Source organism: Hemitrygon akajei, unplaced genomic scaffold, assembly GCF_048418815.1.
Source record: "Hemitrygon akajei unplaced genomic scaffold, sHemAka1.3 Scf000068, whole genome shotgun sequence".
NCBI classification, from domain to species: domain Eukaryota; kingdom Metazoa; phylum Chordata; class Chondrichthyes; order Myliobatiformes; family Dasyatidae; genus Hemitrygon; species Hemitrygon akajei.
In genome coordinates, this window is record NW_027331954.1 from 4,076,579 (window position 1) to 4,094,503 (window position 17,925).

Sequence of the window (17,925 nt, forward strand, 5' to 3'; positions counted from 1 at the left end):
AGATCTGGGTTATTACAGAGCATCCAGACGAAGATAGATTTCCCCGAGTAGGGTCAAGCAAAAGCTGCTCTAAATTCCTCCCTAGCGGTCAGACACAACATGACTTTCTCAATCGTTTTGCATACTGAATTTTCCATTATAATTCTGCCATTTTCCTTCTGGCATGCCTTTTCCAGATCCAACTGCAATCTAAACCACACATCTTGTCTACCATTTCGATGTCATATATGATTTCTACAATATGTTTTACCCTTGCATTTTCCCAATTCCACCAATAAAAAATCTACATTCTCTGAAGCTAAGTCATCTCGTCCTAACGATAGAATACCATTACCAAGAGAGCCACCCACCGGATATGCCATCTTGCCAGTCTTTTAATTTTAAAAAAGTATATCCTTAGATGTCAAGCACCCAACTTTCTTTAAATTATTACTCAGTGATTAGATTAGATTAGATTCAACTTTATAGTCATTGTGCCAAGTACAGATACATAGCCAATGGAATGCAATTAGCTTCGAGTCAAAAGTACAAAATAATAGTATTATTAAATAAAAAAACAACTGTGAATAAGAAGTGCTACAACACACAAATATAAAAGTACTGAGATAGGACAATATGGGTGCAAAACTGTTTTGCGCTGTGATGTGAGCTTCAGCAGGGTCACTGCCTCAGGGAAGAAACTCTCCCTGAACCTGCGGATTGGGGAGTGGAGGCTCCTGTAGCACCTATCGGATGGGAGGAAAGTAAAAACTCCATGATTAGGGTGAGATGCATCGTTAATAAATCTTTATGCCCTGACCAGGAAGCGTTGATGGTAGATGTTCTGAATGGTGGGCAGTTTGGTCCCATTAATCAGGTGGGCTGTTTTAACCACACGCTGGAGTGCTTTGCAATCCGATACGGGACAACTGCCATACCACACTGAGATGCAGTTGGTGCTGTCAATAGCACAGCGATAAACGTTAGTCCGTATCCTGAGACAGAGGTGAACTTTTTGTTGCTCCTCAGGAAATAAAGGAGCTGTTGCGCCTTTTTGATCAGGATGGAGGAGTTCAGGGACCAGGTAAGATCATCGGAAATGTGGACACCAAGGAATTTGAAGCTTGATACACACTCCACTACAGCTCCGTTAATGCAGATGGGGACATGAGTGTGGCTCCTAGCATGCCTGAAGACCACAAGGATCTCCTTGGACTTCTCTGTGTTAAGGGCCAGGTTGCTGTCGCCACAGCACGTAGCCAGGTGTTGGACCTCGTCCCTGTTGGTCATCTGGTCATCCCTTGTGCTCAGGACAACCACCGTGGTGACGTCTGAGAACTTGATTATGGAATCATAGCAACGTACAGGAACGCAGGCATAGGTGAATAGGGCGTACAGAAGATGGCTCAGCACACAGCCTTAAGGAACGCCAGTATTCAGGATGAGAATGGAGGAGGAGAGGTAGTCTAACTTAACAGACTGGGGTCTGTTAGTCAGAAAGTCCAAGGTCCAAATGCAGAGGGAGGAGCTGATACTAGCTGACGATATTTGGCGATCAGCTTGGAGGGGATCACAGTATTGAATGAAAAGCTAAAGTCAATGAACAGCATTCTGACGTAAGAGTTGGGCGTGTCCATGACGTCATAGCAACAGGAGTTCGTCCACCTTATTCAGAATGCTGCGCGCATTTAAATACAACTTCTTTAGCATTGTATTCTTCGCCACTTTGAATTTTGCAGTAGAATTTCCCTTTATGCTCTGTCTGTATTTGTTCTCAATCATTGATCTATGATCCCTTACAGGCATTTTTCACACACATCATCTACCTGTGAAAACGCCGGCTCATCCTCAGCTAAAGGAAAGTAAAGTCAATTGTTTCTGTGTTCTTAGATTTTCAGAAAGGTGCCGCACATGAGGCAGTTTAACGAGCTACGGTCACATGGTGTTAACTGAACGCATCCGACCTGTTCGTCAGATTGAGCACCCAACGCGTACAGCGACACTTTTAGTTAATTTATCACCCAGCGCACGGACTCACTTACCCCTTTCCAGGTGCACTCACGCTGCGTCTGACCATCCTGTGGGGAAAAGTATAAATAATTATATCTCCGTTATCTGTAACACATCTGCTACCCGGCCCATTATTCTATCCTTTGAACCATTTCCCGATCCTGACACAGCGTCCCTCTGTTCTGACTCGTTGTCAGAACGTTAAATCGGTTCAGCTTGAAAAGGGAAGAGTTTGAAGAATGGGAAGGTAACAAAGAAGTAGTGGACCTGCCAGCAAAGCGGGATGCTGAGCGACGCAGAACTGCGAAGGGCGGGGTCAGAGAGGGGAGTTCAGAGCGGGGCCAGATCTCGGGTGAGCGATGAAACATGGAAAAATGCTGAGCACATGGACTGGATTAAAGACCGAGCAGTGAACGATCACCTGAGATCTCAGCAATGCACTTTGTGCGATTAAGACGGGCAAGAAATGGAAATTGGAAGAAAAGTTTTAAGATACGGTGACAATAAGAGATTGCCTTCCTCTGCCACTTGTGACCATCTTCCTCTGTGGAACATGACTATCCTATTCCTTATACATTACTCCAAGAAACTTCAGCTATCTCTGCTCTACCGTCATCACCTCCCGTCCAATCCACCCCTCCCATGCCCCTCCAATCCACCTGAGCAAGCTTGTGCATCATGCCTCCGTAACTCGCTTTATTCCTTTGCGATACTGATACATGTGAGTTATGCTTCTCCCTTTCAAATTTCAGTCCGAATTCAATCATGTTCTGATCACATAAGGATTCCTATACGTTAAGCTGTCGAATAAGATGTTCGTTAAAACACAACATCCAATCTGAGATAGCCTTCGCCTAATTGCCTAGAGAACAAGCCGCCCTAAGAAGCCCTCTCATAGGCATTCAACAAATGTCATCACTTGCGATCCGACACCAACAAATTTCAGTGTCAATGGCAAATGCAGTGTCAGCATTCAATTCGAGAGGATTAAAATGCCAACGCAAAGAGGAAATGCTGAGGATTTATGAATCACTGATCATAATACATTCAGTGTACTGCTAGCAGTGGTAGACTCCTTACACAGCATAGTGAGCGTTGGCGTTGGCGATGTTCAGGAGGACAATCACAAGAATGCTATCGGAAATGCAAGCGTTATCCTCAGAGGAGCGTTGGATGGGACTGCCCCTGTAATCGCAGGAGGTTAGAACAATGAGCAGGGATCTGCTGAACTGCCGACATAGAGTGGACCAGAGTGCAAACTTAAGAATAGAGGGACATTCCACTAGTATCGAGATGATGAAACATTCCTTCAGCCAGAGGATGGTGAATCCAAGGAATTCACTGCTATACATGGACGTGGACTCCATGTTCTTGTGGACATTTAAAGTGAATGTTGATACGATCTCGATTAGCAAAGGTATCAAAGTCTACAAGGCGAAGACAGTGGAATGGGGTTGAGGGAGATAATGAAGCAGACATTATTAACTGTCGACAGACCTGATGGGCCACTTGGCCCAAAACCTCCTTTATCATCTCGTTTTATGAACAATATTTCAGTGTCATTTCGTCTAACTAAGTTGCTGGCAAAATTTTTCTGAGGCTGACATTTAGAATTATTTTGACGCATCGAATAAAAAGGATTGAAGTCAGCACACTTTTTTTCAGAAGTCTGCAAGGAAAATTTCAGAAGCAGAAGGATGGAATACAATTCTCCACGACCATAATAAATCCACAAGGATTCGCCATCAGAGTCGTAGGCTGCGACCAGAATGCAGGTACTCTCCCTCCTGGCAAACGGCGAGGAGAGACATTGCTATGCCCCGGTAGGCAGTGGCTGCACAGCTGACTCAACTACACGCCTCGGTGTGTTACCTACCCTTTGCAGAAAGACACGAAGAAGAAGGAGTTGTTGAATTTGGCATTCTGCTCAGTGAGCGTGCGATTGAAGTCATTTGCCTGGGTCATGGCATTCCACCGAATCCTCCAGGAGAGCACGTCCATTGTCGGGAAACGAGTTATAAACGCCTGCAGGAAACAAACACCGTAGAAACTGAAACAGGAAAAATACGATTCACGACCATTTATCGGTCCTGTCCGACTATGCACTCAGGTGTAAGGTCATATCTGAGATGACCTCCTGGTTTTGCTTACATTCACCTTACTCTCCTGATTGGCGACACGTTCCCTTGCATTCCCTTCTTGATCCCGAGACTTCCCAAATGAAACTTGCTTTCACCTTTATCCCGGACATCCAACTTTCTGATTGGCCACATCCACTGACCCTAGTGCGGTCTCAGGTTCTGATTCAGATACATTTATTTATCAACGACTGACTCACCTTTGTCAATCCTGTCTGTTGTGTCCTCAAGGAATCCCAACTAATTTGTAGGTTTTAATTTCCCCTTGAGGAAACTGTGCTGAATTCGACGTACTTTATTGTTTGCATTTAAGTAGACCAAAACCCTCTCCCTTAATAATGAACATCAAAAGCATCACGAGGAACAGTGTTTCCCATGTCCTGAAAAACATCGACATACCCTGGTCCTAAATATCCCACATTTTGGCCGAAGCCAGCATTCCTCTCTCCTGAGCATGTCTCCAGCTTCAATAGCTGAAAGGCAGACAAATATGTAACCATCACCCCATTGAGCAGGCCTCCCCAACTGGTTTGCGACCGCATTTCGCCCTCGGCCTGCGGGTCAGTCAAAATATAATGACCGCTCAGGTTCCAGCTGGTACTCACTTGTGGGCTTGTTGGTGTTGGAGGGTTTCCCCAAAGTTCTTCGGGAACCAACAAATACATTGTCATCTCTGCATCTCCGGTGAATGAAATGAGAAATTGTCCATTGCTTTTGATCCACAATCCTGGGGGTGATCAAGAAAGTTGAAAACATTTATACTTCTCACGGGAAACAGAAACAGGAGTTTCAATATAAAACGGAGGAGGAACTCCATCCTACCATGTTCTGATGAAACTATGACCTACTTTAAGATCAACCGAACTATCCACTCCCACGTAGACCACCGCATTATATACCATTCAGGTGTCTTTTCCAATAATTTCACAAAACATTTCCTGTTGTTTCTGCGACAACGCCAGACAAGGAAGACCAACACACCACAGACGTTCTTACCAAACGTGGCGAGTTCTGCAGAAATTTCGATGAACCTATAGCCACATTCAAATGAAATGCCCTTACGCTCATTGTGCTTTTATAATCTTGCAAACTTTTACACTTCTGTGCTTGGCTTTTCCTCACTCAACTCTTAAATTTCTGTTTTTTATCATTTACATGTCATTATTTTTATCCACATTTTTTCACTTTATCCATGCTTATTCAAACTAACGAAACCATTCTCCTACAATTTATTTTAAAACCATTTCTACAGCCCTAGTTATGTGATCCCCTAGGATTCAGGGCCGATCACGGTTCAGGTACAGCTCCCTACTTCCCAAGAACTGTTGTCAAATTCCCATGAATTCAACCCTACTACTCCCACACTGAAAATTGACCTACGTATTTTACTCTCTAATGTTCTTGACGGTCTGCCAATTTGCATAAGTATTTAAAAAAATATTAAGCAGGATACACAAAGGAGAATCTCGCCTATATAACACCTATGTATCATGACTCTGCTTTCTCTGAGTTAACCAATCCTCTATCCTTCCTAATATATCACACCCAACTATGTGCATCCCTCTCACATGTATAATTTTTATGATGCACCTTATCAAACGCCTTCTGCAACGCATGGAAAATAACGCCCATCTGTTCTCCTCTATCGACAGGGCTCGATATAAGTTTACTGAAGGGAAAGTTACACTATCGTCGACCTGAAAAGTACAGAAAGGTACTGACACTCCGGCGCAAGCTGTTGTGCCGACATTTTACCGACACTGAGATCCATTTAACCCTTTCATCCTACACAGCCCTACGTTTAATTTATCATCCGTGTGCAAGATTACCTCACAGCCCTACGTTTAATTTATCATCCGTGTGCAAGATTACCTCTCTGCCCACGATTGATGAATGCCAATGCATCGTATGCTTTATTAACCAGATTTAATCTTCGTAGTAGCTTTGAATGTCCTATGGGTTGAACTCAATCTGCCACTTTTCAGCCAAGTTTTGCATCCTATCAGTGTCCCGCTATAACCTCTGACAACCCTCCACACTATCCCACACCATTAACGTCTGTGTCATCAGCAAGTTGTCTAAGTTATCCCTCCCCTTCCTGTTCCAACTCATTTATAAAAAGAACGTAGAGTAGGGGTCGCAGAGCAGAGCCCTGAGGGACACCACTGGTCACCGATCTCTATGTAGAATATGACCCGTCTACAACCACACTTTGCTTTCTATGTGCAAGCCAGTTCTGGATACAGAAGGCAATGTCCCCTTGTATCCCATGCCTCCTTATTTTCACAATAAGCTTTGCATGGGGTATCTTGTCAAATGCCTTGCTGAGATCCGTATACACTACATCTACTGCTCTGACTTCATCAATGTGTTTTGTCACGAAGGTCCTTTTTCTTTTTACTTTATCCACATTTCTCGAATCACTTCTCTACAAATTAATTTAAGGTCCTGTCCACATCCTGTTATGTGATTCACTCCGGTCCAGGTTCAGCCCCTCCCACTGCTATGGCTACTTCCATTCCCAATTGTTTTGATAATTTCCCATGATTTCAAACCACTTCTTCCACTCTAATCCTTGAGCTACGAATTTAACCATCTATTATTCTTGACACTATGTTAATTTGCATAAATATTTAAAAAGATAATAACCTGGATAGAAAAAAGTGAATCTGATGATCCAGTGTACCTGGATTTTCGGAAGCTCTTTATCAAGTTGCCACTCACAAGGCTGGTTTTCAAGCTTCGATCCCGTAGTATTACAGGAATGATTCTAGCATGGATAAAACAGTGACTGCTTGCTAAGACGAAATGAAAGGGAATAAAGGGAGCCATTTCTTGTTGGCTACCGATACCTGGTGTTGTTCCAGTTAGAACTATGTTATGATCGTTTCTTTTTGCGTTATACTCCACTGAATTGGATTATTGAACTTATGGCGCATTTCCCTTTTGATCCCTATTAATTTTGAGTTAAAGTGACGCATCGCACCTTATGGGGGATTACCTCCCAGGGACATGCACGGACACGTGGTTACTGGCATTAACCATGTGTCCGTGTGCAAAAGGGAAAGAGGGAGAAAAGTCTGTGGATCAGGATTCAATAGTCGGACGGACAGTAAAGAGATCGCTGGACGTAAACGAGACACCCGAATGGATCGTTGCCTCTCGGGTAAGAGAAGTATGGGATCGCTTCGTGTTATTTTGGAGAAGGAAGGAGAGCAGCGAAAGATGATTTGGCAGATATTTGTATGGCTGAGAAGCTGGTGCAGGGGCTTCCGGTTCTTGGATCACTCAATTTTTTTCTGGGTGAAGAATGACTTTGGGAGAAAATAAATGAGTACAGTTGCTATTGCAAGAAGCTACTCAGAAAGCTGAACGACCGGAGGACTGATGCAGTTTGGGAGAATCAGTAAACTAGTGGCAGATGGAATGTTGCATAGGGAAGTGCGTGTACATGCACTTTAGAAGAAAGAATAAATCCGAAGTATATTTTCAAAGAAAAGGTGCAATTTCAAAATTCAGAGGGGGAGAACGTCTCCAATAGGTGGTGTCCTAGAGCATTCATTTCGACGGGACGAGAAAACAGTGTTCCAGGCAGGAGAAGACATTGGTCAGGCTTCACCTGGGGTACAGTGAGCAGTGCGGAGCTCCTTATCTCAGGAATGGTGTGCTGGTATTGGAGTCGGTACAGGAGAGCTTCATAATAATGATTCAGGGAATGAAGGGCTTAACAAATGACCAGAATCTGACTGATCTACGCCTGTACTCGTTGGAGTTCAGAAGAATAAGTGGGTATCTCATTGAACGATATCGAATATTGAAAGGACATGATACAGTGGACGAGACGATGATGTTTCCCGTACTAGGAATCCGAGTAATTGAGTATATTGAAAGCAGAAGTTGTAGATTTTTGAATAGTCAGTGTGGTAAAAACAGGAGAATGGGTTAGGGATGTATAATAAATCATCCCTCTCATCGGGACAGTTTGAATGTCTAGTCAAGGCTAAAGAACTCTCCGTGCTCCTGTCAGTTGCCTGTGTCCCAGTATGGGACAGTGGGCTCAAGAAGAAGAAAGACACTTGGACGTTTACCCATCTTAGAAAGGACTAACGCAAGGAAGCAGAACTGGTGTGAGATTGGAGGAACACATACCTTGAATGCAGAGTTACATACAGAGGGTGGTGAGTACGTGGAACGCGCTTTCTATGGCGTACAAAGTGTCGGATACTTTAGGGACATTGAACAAACTCCGGGTTGGGCACAGGGACGACAGCTTAAACGAAGGGCTGTGTAGGAGGAAAGAATTAAATTAATCTCAGTGTAGTTAAAATTTCGGCACAGCATCATGCGCCGGAGGGTCTGTAGCTTTCTGTATTTTTCAGGTTGATGATGGTGTAATTTTCTCTTCATTAAACTGACAGCTACTCTGGGCTGTGTTTTCGATCCAGTCTAATTATCTGATCCCCATATGCTTTCCACATTCACAAACCCAACCTTGGAATGCGATGATACTACTAAACCTGAATTCACCAGGGTTTGTGGATCAGCCCTCTGGACTGCAAACACTCTGTTCCTTCTGGTAATCCCGCCGCTGTTTTCAACTGATTGATGAACTGTCTGTAACCATTCTGTTCATCTTCATTTCGACAGGACCGGCTGGGCTCTTCGCGAGGGAAGACGCATCCAGAGACACAGACTGAGTGGCTCTGAAATGTTGCAGTCGCAGAACGGGCAGCTCCCCTACAATAGGGCCGTGATACTCACCGCTTCTTTCTTGATATCCCACCCCACCCCCGCTCCCCACCTACCTGCAGAGTTTTCCCCTCTTGTGTAGCTGATTAGGAGCTGCATGAAAGTGTCAACCTTGGGGCTGATGCTGACATCCACGTGTGTTCCAACCCAGACCGATTCTTTGTAACGACGGAGCTGTTGATAGACGATGATATTCTGCTGAGTTGGAAGAGGGGAACGGTGGTGTGAGGCTCAGAGCCGGGCGGAGAGGATGGAACAAGGTTAATTCGTTATTAATGTCGAAGTGAATTAAGTCCCGCTCAATAAGCAACGTGTATATCCTCCTATTCTCATGTTATCCAGAGAACATTCTACTATAGCTCCTCTGTACCCTTTCCAAAGACTGGACAAACTACCTATACTTTTTACTTTGCTCTTCACACCTTCCCTCCCAGGCTAATGTTGGAGGTAATTGCCTGTAGTCCTTCATTTGCTGCTGAAACCCCAGTATGAGGGGTAAGGTGCATTTGGGTTCAGACCCAGTGGCAAAGGATCGATGCTATTCACACTAGTTCCTGATGCTGCGTGACGAGAAGGAAGCTGCTCATGGCTGTTCCTGAAGAATGTGATTTGTGCCAGGCACTGACTGGTAATTGGAGGCACAAATGAAGACGCTGAGTTGTGATGCACGACTGGAAACGGGTTATGGGATAGATGAACTGATGCGACTGAAGGAGAGAGGGTGGCTCTGTCTGTAGGAGGGGGGGCAGTGATATTCGTGATCTCATTACCTGATAATCCGCAGTGGTACACAGGACATCAGACCCCAGACAATGACTGAAAGCAGAAACACATTGAGAGAAATAAACAGCTCAGTTCCAACACCTGAATCAGACATCCCTCACACTTCAGTGTACCGTGGATCATCAGAAGTGAGGCAGCGCAGGTCATGGACTCGGTGAACAAAAAAATAAAACACAAGTGTAACAGCGATACACTGGGGTGAACTTTGTACATGGGGGGCAGGTTGTTTGCAAGGAGGCTGGTTTGATGACCGATGCCGTGTTGGAGAGCAAAGCAGGGCAAGGATAAGATGCGGGTCTAGGTACAGCTGCGATAGGAAGTGGAGCTGGGCAGGTTATTGGGACAGACTGACGGATGTAGGGTTGCGTATCAAATGGAACTTCGCTCAGTCCTTACCTTTCACTCGAGTCAGCCCCAATGACAAGCGAGGCAATCAGTAAGTAGACAGGCAGCATCTTCACCCTGCAGGAAACAGGATCAGTCACCATTTAGCACTTGCCAGTGGCTTAGGAACATTTACAGAGTTGTGCAGCCGTCAGCCCATCTTCCAGCAACACAACTGGTTGAAGATGAACACTCCACAATTCTGCTGAAACTCTCACTCGCCATCTTAAATCTATAGTGTGTTCTATTGAAAAATCTGATACATCGGAATCGATTCCCTCTGTCTGCGTTATCCATTCTCTCCATCAGGTAGAATACCTTATACAATCTCCTCCGTACTAGGAAAATAAATCCAAACTGTTCAGTGGGGAAAGCGAAGGAAGAACGGCGAGAGAGAAGGCCTAGAAGAAGAGGAAAAGGATGGGCGAGGAAACGGGAGGGGAGAAAATTGCGGGAGGGAGAGAGTCTTTGTGTGGTGTTCATAACACGCTTTTCACAAAATCACTGTATATGAGATAAAACAATGCGGTAATCGACTTTGACCTGAAAAGAGAAATTCAGTATCTTCCTACAATGTTGACCCACATTCTACAGTGCCCGAACTAATTATTTTTCCATCTTGCCTCAGGACCAGTGAAGGTTACTGGAATGAAAATGTCACCACTTCCTCTTTACACATCTGGAGTCTGGCCGAAATATTTATTTATTCCAATTTACAGAGTTCCTGTCTTCACACAATACCGTTGCAACAAAGCAAACCGCGTTGCTTGAGATGTCAGTGGTAATATAGCTCACCCGGAGTCAGCTGGACAACATCACCTCCAGATGACAGAGCAGAAGCATGATCTGAAACACTTTGTCCAGCCTGCTGTGTCCCTGGCAACTGGAGTACTTTCCATCTATCTATCTATCCATTCATCTATGTATGTATGCATCTATCTATACATCTATCCATCTATCTACCTATCCATTCATCTATGTATGTATGCATCTATCTATACATCTATCCATCTATCTACCTATCCATTCATCTATGTATGTATGCATCTATCTATACATCTTTCCATCTATCTATCTATCCATTCATCTATGTATGTATGCATCTATCTATACATCTATCCTTCTATCTATCAATCAATCTATCCACCCACCCTACACACACAAAATGCTAGTGGAACACAGCAGACCAGGCAGCATTTATAAGGAGAAGCTGCCTGTCCTGCTGTGTTCCACCAGCATTTTGTGTGTGTTGTTTGAATTTCCAGCATCTGCAGATTTCCTCGTGTATCCACCCACCCATCGCTTTTTATTCATTGCGATTCTTCTGTCTTTGTTCTGAACTGCTGCCACAAAAACACACACTTCACCTCATACTGTATATAAGGTTCCGGTTGTATCGGCAAAAAAAAAACGCCGAGCCAAATTGGAACGAACCTTTCTCACTTCAGTAATCAGGCTGCCTGGGAATAAAAAAAAAAACATTTTGGCAGTGAGTTCGTGATTTGTCACCCCAGGATGGTCTTCAGTCTCTGGTGTGGTGGCACAGCTCCGCAATCTGGACATCACCATCCGCAGATCTCTCTTCAGTTAGCAATGATTCTGCATTCGACACCAAAGTAGACATGCTAACAGTTATACATCTTTCATGTTTTCAACCACTCACTCACAGCTACACCTTGTTGTTAGTGTGAGCAGAAATTTCGGAAATTTTACCTGTGACCACATTACCACGACCCTCTGCGACCTGAGCACAACTGGGCGTGACTTACTACGACACGAAGTCTGCCAACCCACCAGAGATTAACTTAACCGCACTGTTTGTTGTGTGATCGTCAACCGAGTCTCAGCGTTTAACCTCATTAAGTTGTCCAGCACAGTACTCTGCCTGATCCTGTCGTCGTTTGGGTGGGATAAAGACGATATGGTTTTGTTCTTCTGTTTTCCCCAATGACAAAGACCACATCCCCATCGCCCAGACAGATTTAGAGAAGAGTGCCACCGGGAGGCACTGCTCCGCTCGTCAGTGATGGTAAGACATCTCCTTCATTTCACTCTGCACACAGCCGGACTCAGGACACTGCCGATTTAGGGATCTGTTCAAAATGACATCTCAGGCTTTTCGAAGCCTACTCGCTCCTACTGCTCGGAAAGGACACTCGAATTGCGGACGCTGCTGCAGATAACAGCAAATCATCCTGATTGTTGATATAGGGCACAAGCAAAAATGGACCCTTTGCTGATCCCGCTCTGCTCTCCTTGAGACGCTGCTCATGTCCCGGAGACATGAGCCTCTGAGCTCAGTCAATGGCCATTGGCCAACAACACAACTCCACTATTTCCTTCCCCATTTCATAACTTTCATGGTCAGTTTCAGCCTACGGCAGTGCAAATAAAATCCTTTCATGGTTGTCTATACATTTGTTTTCAAATATTTTTGCATATAATTTAAGATGTTACAATCTTCTCACAGATTTATGTCCTGACAGACGGAACACGTCCAGAGATGACCTTCACTGCAACGTCTAAGGATAACCGGGAAAAATAAGGGTGAACATCTAACCTATATTACCCCTTCCCCCCGTCCCCGGAAATCGTTGACCCACCGTCACTTCCCAGCATCTGGCTAGTGCTTCTGAACCCATAGTCCCCACTATAGAGGGCAGGCGGATCTTAGGTGTTCGTTTCATGATGTACTCTTCCTCTTCTGTGCCCATGCATCCTGTCATTTTGCATTCTCGCTTCCGTAACCACTATTCGGGAAGACTCAAATATGTTTCATCCGGAATAAAGAAAAGAAAATTGAAGCTTCCGTATGGAAAATTAGACAAATTTCTGCAAAACATCCAGCTGATACTCAGAAGAAGAATAAAAATCTTAAGTTGTATTTCGATTTGGTGAACAGCCAGTGTGGGAAACGAAGAGAAAACGTAAATTAGGAAAATACAGACAGCAGTGTGTGGAAGGGGGTGGACAAGGAGAGCAGAGCGGGGACAGTGTAAGGTCCATTGTTGCTTATAACCTATATCAACAAATCAGGATGATTTGCCTAGTACAATATTTTTTGCCATCGACAGGTTATTTGCAAATGCAAATCCGTACTCATTAAATTGGTTTAAAGGTGCTCTGTAGTCAAAGTCTTTCGTGTTTATATATTGCCAAGAAAGTGGATTCGCTCTGCAATGCCGCCTACCACTTTCTGTAACTGGTCAATCCCACCATCGCTGTTTGTTGTGTATTGAGATCCTGAACAGAATCCCAGTATTCTACAAGACATTGAGGAGATCAGTTCGAAACACCCGCAATAAACACTGGCACAAAGGTCAAACAACATGCATTCCTGGGCAATGACAAGTTTCGGAGACGGAACACATGTTGGCTGCATAGCTTGTCGCACGATGGCTTTAAACCGTAACCAGTGGTTGGAAGATTGTTTTTAATCCTGACATACATTGTGGAAACTATTGACCGTGCAGGTAGAAAACTACAGTAAAGCAACGGCCAGCACCGCCCGAGTGGGTAACAGGAGAGCAATGACTTCTTGATTACTGATTCGAAACTCATGCCACGGGGTTATCGGAAATAAAGACCCGAAATGCTATAAATACCAGACCTATTATCACCTTAATTCACCAAGAATGTATTACCAACGTGTGGATATATTTTCAAGCGTTTAAACTAAATTCCTACCATACAAACAGGCGTGGGATATTCAGTAGATATGAGGGAGGGGGCAGTTTCGCTGTTTTGTCAGAGTCACAGAACACTATCTGTGTGCAAGCTGCTGCCTGTCGGCAGGGCGGATTCCGACATGCAGACATTCCGCAGAGCAGCGGGCAGCTTCTCTGCTGAAAGGAAATCCAAATGGTTCGAGATTCCGCACTCACCTTCCACCGTGAACAAAGCTAGTTTAGTATTGTATTAAATATCACTGTTACATACAAAAAACACGATATGTGCAATCTGAATCTCTCTATCCATATATTGGGGTTTAGTTAAAAAAAAACTCAATCGACGGCACTTTCAACTGCGAAGTTCCAACAGTAAAATACCATGTTCGCTGTTATTCTGTGGCCAGTTTGTCGTCAGTTTGAAGTCAATTCATGTGACTGTGTGTGCGCGAGAATGAGTGATTGAGACAAGAGAGAGAATTAAAGAGAGAGAGAGAAAGGGAATGTGTGTGTGTGTGTGTGTGTGCGTGAGAGAGAGAGAGAGAGAGAGAGAGAGAGAGAGAGAGAGAGAGAGAGAGAGAGAGAGAGAGAGAGAGAGAGAGAGAGAGAGAGAGACCGGACCGTAAAACATGGGACATTTCGAATATCACTATCGTTTAGGGTAGTTCTTCTTCACTGACTGTAGAATCCAACTGCAGAGTGCGAGTGAAGGTAAAGACGTCGTTTCTTTTAATCTATTTGATCAATAATAAATTCGGTAATGAACAGTTCAGAGCTCCCGTCTCTATTGAATTCTCCCGATCGTGGAATAAGCTGTAAACGGTCATCTGATTAGGGAGAATCGGAGACAGCACTTACCACGCTTGTTGAAGCAGGTCGGAGTGCACTGCGGACCCGGGTCAGTTCAGGTCCAACACACCCTCACCGACAGCGGAAGGAGAGGGAACTGGAGTAAATGGAGGAATCACAGACAGGAATATCAGCAGCTGCGTTAACCTTCCCCCGCGTTCGCGTAGGGTCTGTCTGGATTTCCGTGTCAATCTCACACTTTTCCTCCTTGCTGATCAAACAGAACCAACAGGGCGGGGCTCTGGCTCAGCGGATCCCAGGTTGCTGATTTGATTGGCACTGGAGGTTCTAAGCTCCAGCCGGTGTGGGAACGGGACTTCCCGGCGCTGGAGGAGATCCACCTCACATACCGCACAACTCTCCCGGTTCCGGGGTTCGTCTTTCTGCTGAAATCAAAACAAACACGTCACGCAATTTACCCCCACAGCACATGTGAAAAACTTTGTTCAAAGATTTTCCAAGAGCTTCACGATTCAGGACAATTTATTTGTATTTGTAAAGCGGGAGAAACAGTTTAATGGGGGAGATGAAGGAAATGTTTGCACACCAAAGACTGCTACGTTCAATCAAAGAAAAATACTCGTGTGCCTTCGCGAGCGTTCATCTGATCGATTTACATTAATTCAATTGTCCTGTACATTTCTGAACATGCCACTGCGTAGTAAGCCACTCGGCCCCTCATACCTGCTACTCCATTCAACGTAATGGAACATTTGCTTCAGTTGGCCATTGTGAGAAATTGCAAATACTCAAAGAATTTTATATATATACATATTTCACGACGCAACAGATTTTAACACCGTCAATCGACGAGTTGTTTTGCTACGTCTCCCCTCCCGCTGCGAAACAGGGACACCGTTCCTTCCTTTATTATGGAGGGAGAGCAAGCCTGTGTTATATAGAAATACTCTGCGAACGAGTAGTTTTCGGGATACTGCAAGTATGTAGCATTATTGATAATTTGCTAAACGCTTGAATGCTCGGTAGAAGTTGCAGATGCTTTTTTTGCTCGTGAGGACTGCTGCTGCTTATGCGTGGTAGGGGGGAGCTGGTTTCTAACATTTTACTGTCATTCTTTGAGACAGTAATCTGTGTCGGTGAATGTTTGCGAAGAAAAAAATATAAATTCAGGAAGTATATTGTAAACAAATCTCTGACAGTAAATGTACCCATTGAAACCGATTTGTTGACGAGTTATTGATCACTGAGATAAAACACTGATATTGGGTGCTTTGAAACAAAGATATGAAATAAATATCAGTAGCTGAGTTATTCTCATCTCAATCCCCCACAAATATTCTGACACTGTCGATGTGTTCAAGTCGTTTCTTTGCCCACTCACTGCCTCATACGCGCCTTCTCGAACATTTTGTAAACATGAAAATACACAAAAAGCTGCAAGAATTCATTTGGTCAGGCTGCATTCGTTCATGGAAAGTGAACAGCCGATGTTGGAGGCCGATAGCTTTCATGGGCTGGAAATGAAGCGTGACGCTGCAGATTGTTGACTGATTTCGAAGCTGCGGGTTGTTGTTTTTCTGTGATAGTCGGAGCTCAGGGTTTGTGTGTAACTGGCTGCCTGCCCCGGCAAATTCCACAGAACAGGGAGCGGCCGTCCTGTAAAAAGACAAGTCTAATCGGTTCGAGAAAACACTGACGTTCAGATGTGAACATAGTCGCTTTAATCTTGTATTCAACCATTTCTGCTGCAGCAATGAACACTTGAACCTGTAATGAAGAACATAACCAAGGGTCAATTTATATTTAAATCAGACTCGAAACATCTGGAGGGGCTTTAAAGAGAATTTTCCCGACTCTTCTAAATAAACCAGCTCATTGCCTTCTCAGCAAAAACACTTCGCAAAATAAATAAGATTGCTCATGGTATTCAAGCTCCAACATTTCCCAGATACAATCGCCATTTACCTTTAAAATGTTGTTGATATAAGAAAGCGTCAGTGTGGGGATGATGGGGAGAATGAGGGTGAGAGAAATTCCGAAGTTGAGGTTTAGAGAAAGTGGAGAGTGAGGTTGATGGCGAGGAGATGTGAAAGGGAAGGGTGAGGGGAAGAGGGCGCGCGAAGATGTGGAGGTCGAATATAAACCGAGTCTCAGGGCATGGAAGTGGCTGGGAGGAGGGAGGCTGACTGACACGGTGAGAGTTTGCTGTAGTGCAATGCAGAAGGACCAATATGATTGAGAGTCAGTGTGAACGGGGGAAGAGATGATGGGTATACGGACGCAGGAGGATGCATGTGAGTTTGAGTGTGAGGGAGTGGTAAGATTATGGAGAGGAAGAGGGAGGAAGAGTTTGTAAGGGATGGAGGACAGTGAGAGAGGTGTAGACATAGGCAAAGTCGACGAGGTAGAGCGAAGAGAGAAGAGAAGAGAGAGTATGAGACAAAAGGTCGCAGACTGTGCGATAGAGGTGGAGAAAGGGGGAAAGAGCTGGGACCGAAGGGGGTGTGGAGATAGAGAGAGGAGGGATAGAAATGGGAGAGGTGGGAGTGGCTGTATAGAGAAGTCCATGAGGTTTAGATGGAATGCATTTGAAGAAAAATCGGAGCATGTTGTGAGACACATGAGGTTATAGTTGGTAATTTAATCTCTATATATTGACTGGGACTCCTAGACCACAAAAGGCATACAGTTAGTCGACTGCGTTCAGGAAGATTTCCTTCGTCAGTGCAGAGAAGTCCCATCCAGAGACTGTGTTATACTAGATCTCCTATTAGGGAGTAAGACAGGTTTGGTGAAATAAATTTCTTTAGCGCAATACTTTGGATCCACTGTACATAATTCATTTTAATTTCACAGTATCTATGGGAAAAGACATTGTGGCCCCCAGGACTGCAGAAAAGGCTATTTGTATGATGAACAAAAGAACCGGCAAGTGTGGATTTGAACAGATTGTTTTCTGGCAAAGGTATACTTGGAAAGTGGGAGGTCTTCAAAAGAGAAATATAGAGAGTGCAAAGCCAGTATGTCACTGACAGAATAAAAGGAAATTGTATGAGGTTCAGCGAGCCTTCATTCTCAAGAAACATTGAGGCACTGTTTAAGGAACAAAAGTTGTATGGGAAGGAAGGGAGGAAGGAGCAGTTGAGGTACTTATGTAGTTTAATTTATTCAAGAGCAATGTATCTAGAAAGCAGAAAAATAAATATATTATTTTCCTAGCAGACAGTATAAAGGATATCCCACGGGGATTCTAGAAATATGATCAGAGTAAAAGGGTTTCAAGTTACAAGATTGGTCCTGTGGAAGTTCCGAGTAGTAATCTATATGTGGACACAAAAGAAATGGGGAAGATCACGGGAGGAGGTCATAAAATTTAAAGTGGGAAAATGCAGAAGTGAATCCAT

The 17,925-nt window shown here is 44.2% G+C and overlaps 1 protein-coding gene across 2 annotated transcripts in view; it reads right to left on the reverse strand.

Moving 5' to 3' along the window:
• LOC140722042 (uncharacterized) overlaps positions 1-14,737 on the reverse strand; it is a 50,388-nt gene extending 35,651 nt beyond the window's left edge. For both annotated transcript variants that reach the window (XM_073036852.1, XM_073036851.1), the window contains exons 1-7: positions 14,570-14,737; positions 10,056-10,121; positions 9,647-9,692; positions 8,933-9,050; positions 4,733-4,854; positions 3,866-4,014; positions 2,022-2,057 (exon numbers count right to left, since the gene is read on the reverse strand). In XM_073036852.1, the coding sequence (XP_072892953.1) occupies positions 2,022-2,057; positions 3,866-4,014; positions 4,733-4,854; positions 8,933-9,050; positions 9,647-9,692; positions 10,056-10,114 (530 nt within the window). In that variant the 5' untranslated portion in view covers positions 10,115-10,121; positions 14,570-14,737. The remainder of the gene's footprint in view (positions 1-2,021; positions 2,058-3,865; positions 4,015-4,732; positions 4,855-8,932; positions 9,051-9,646; positions 9,693-10,055; positions 10,122-14,569) is intronic.
• Positions 14,738-17,925: the final 3,188 nt, after the last annotated feature.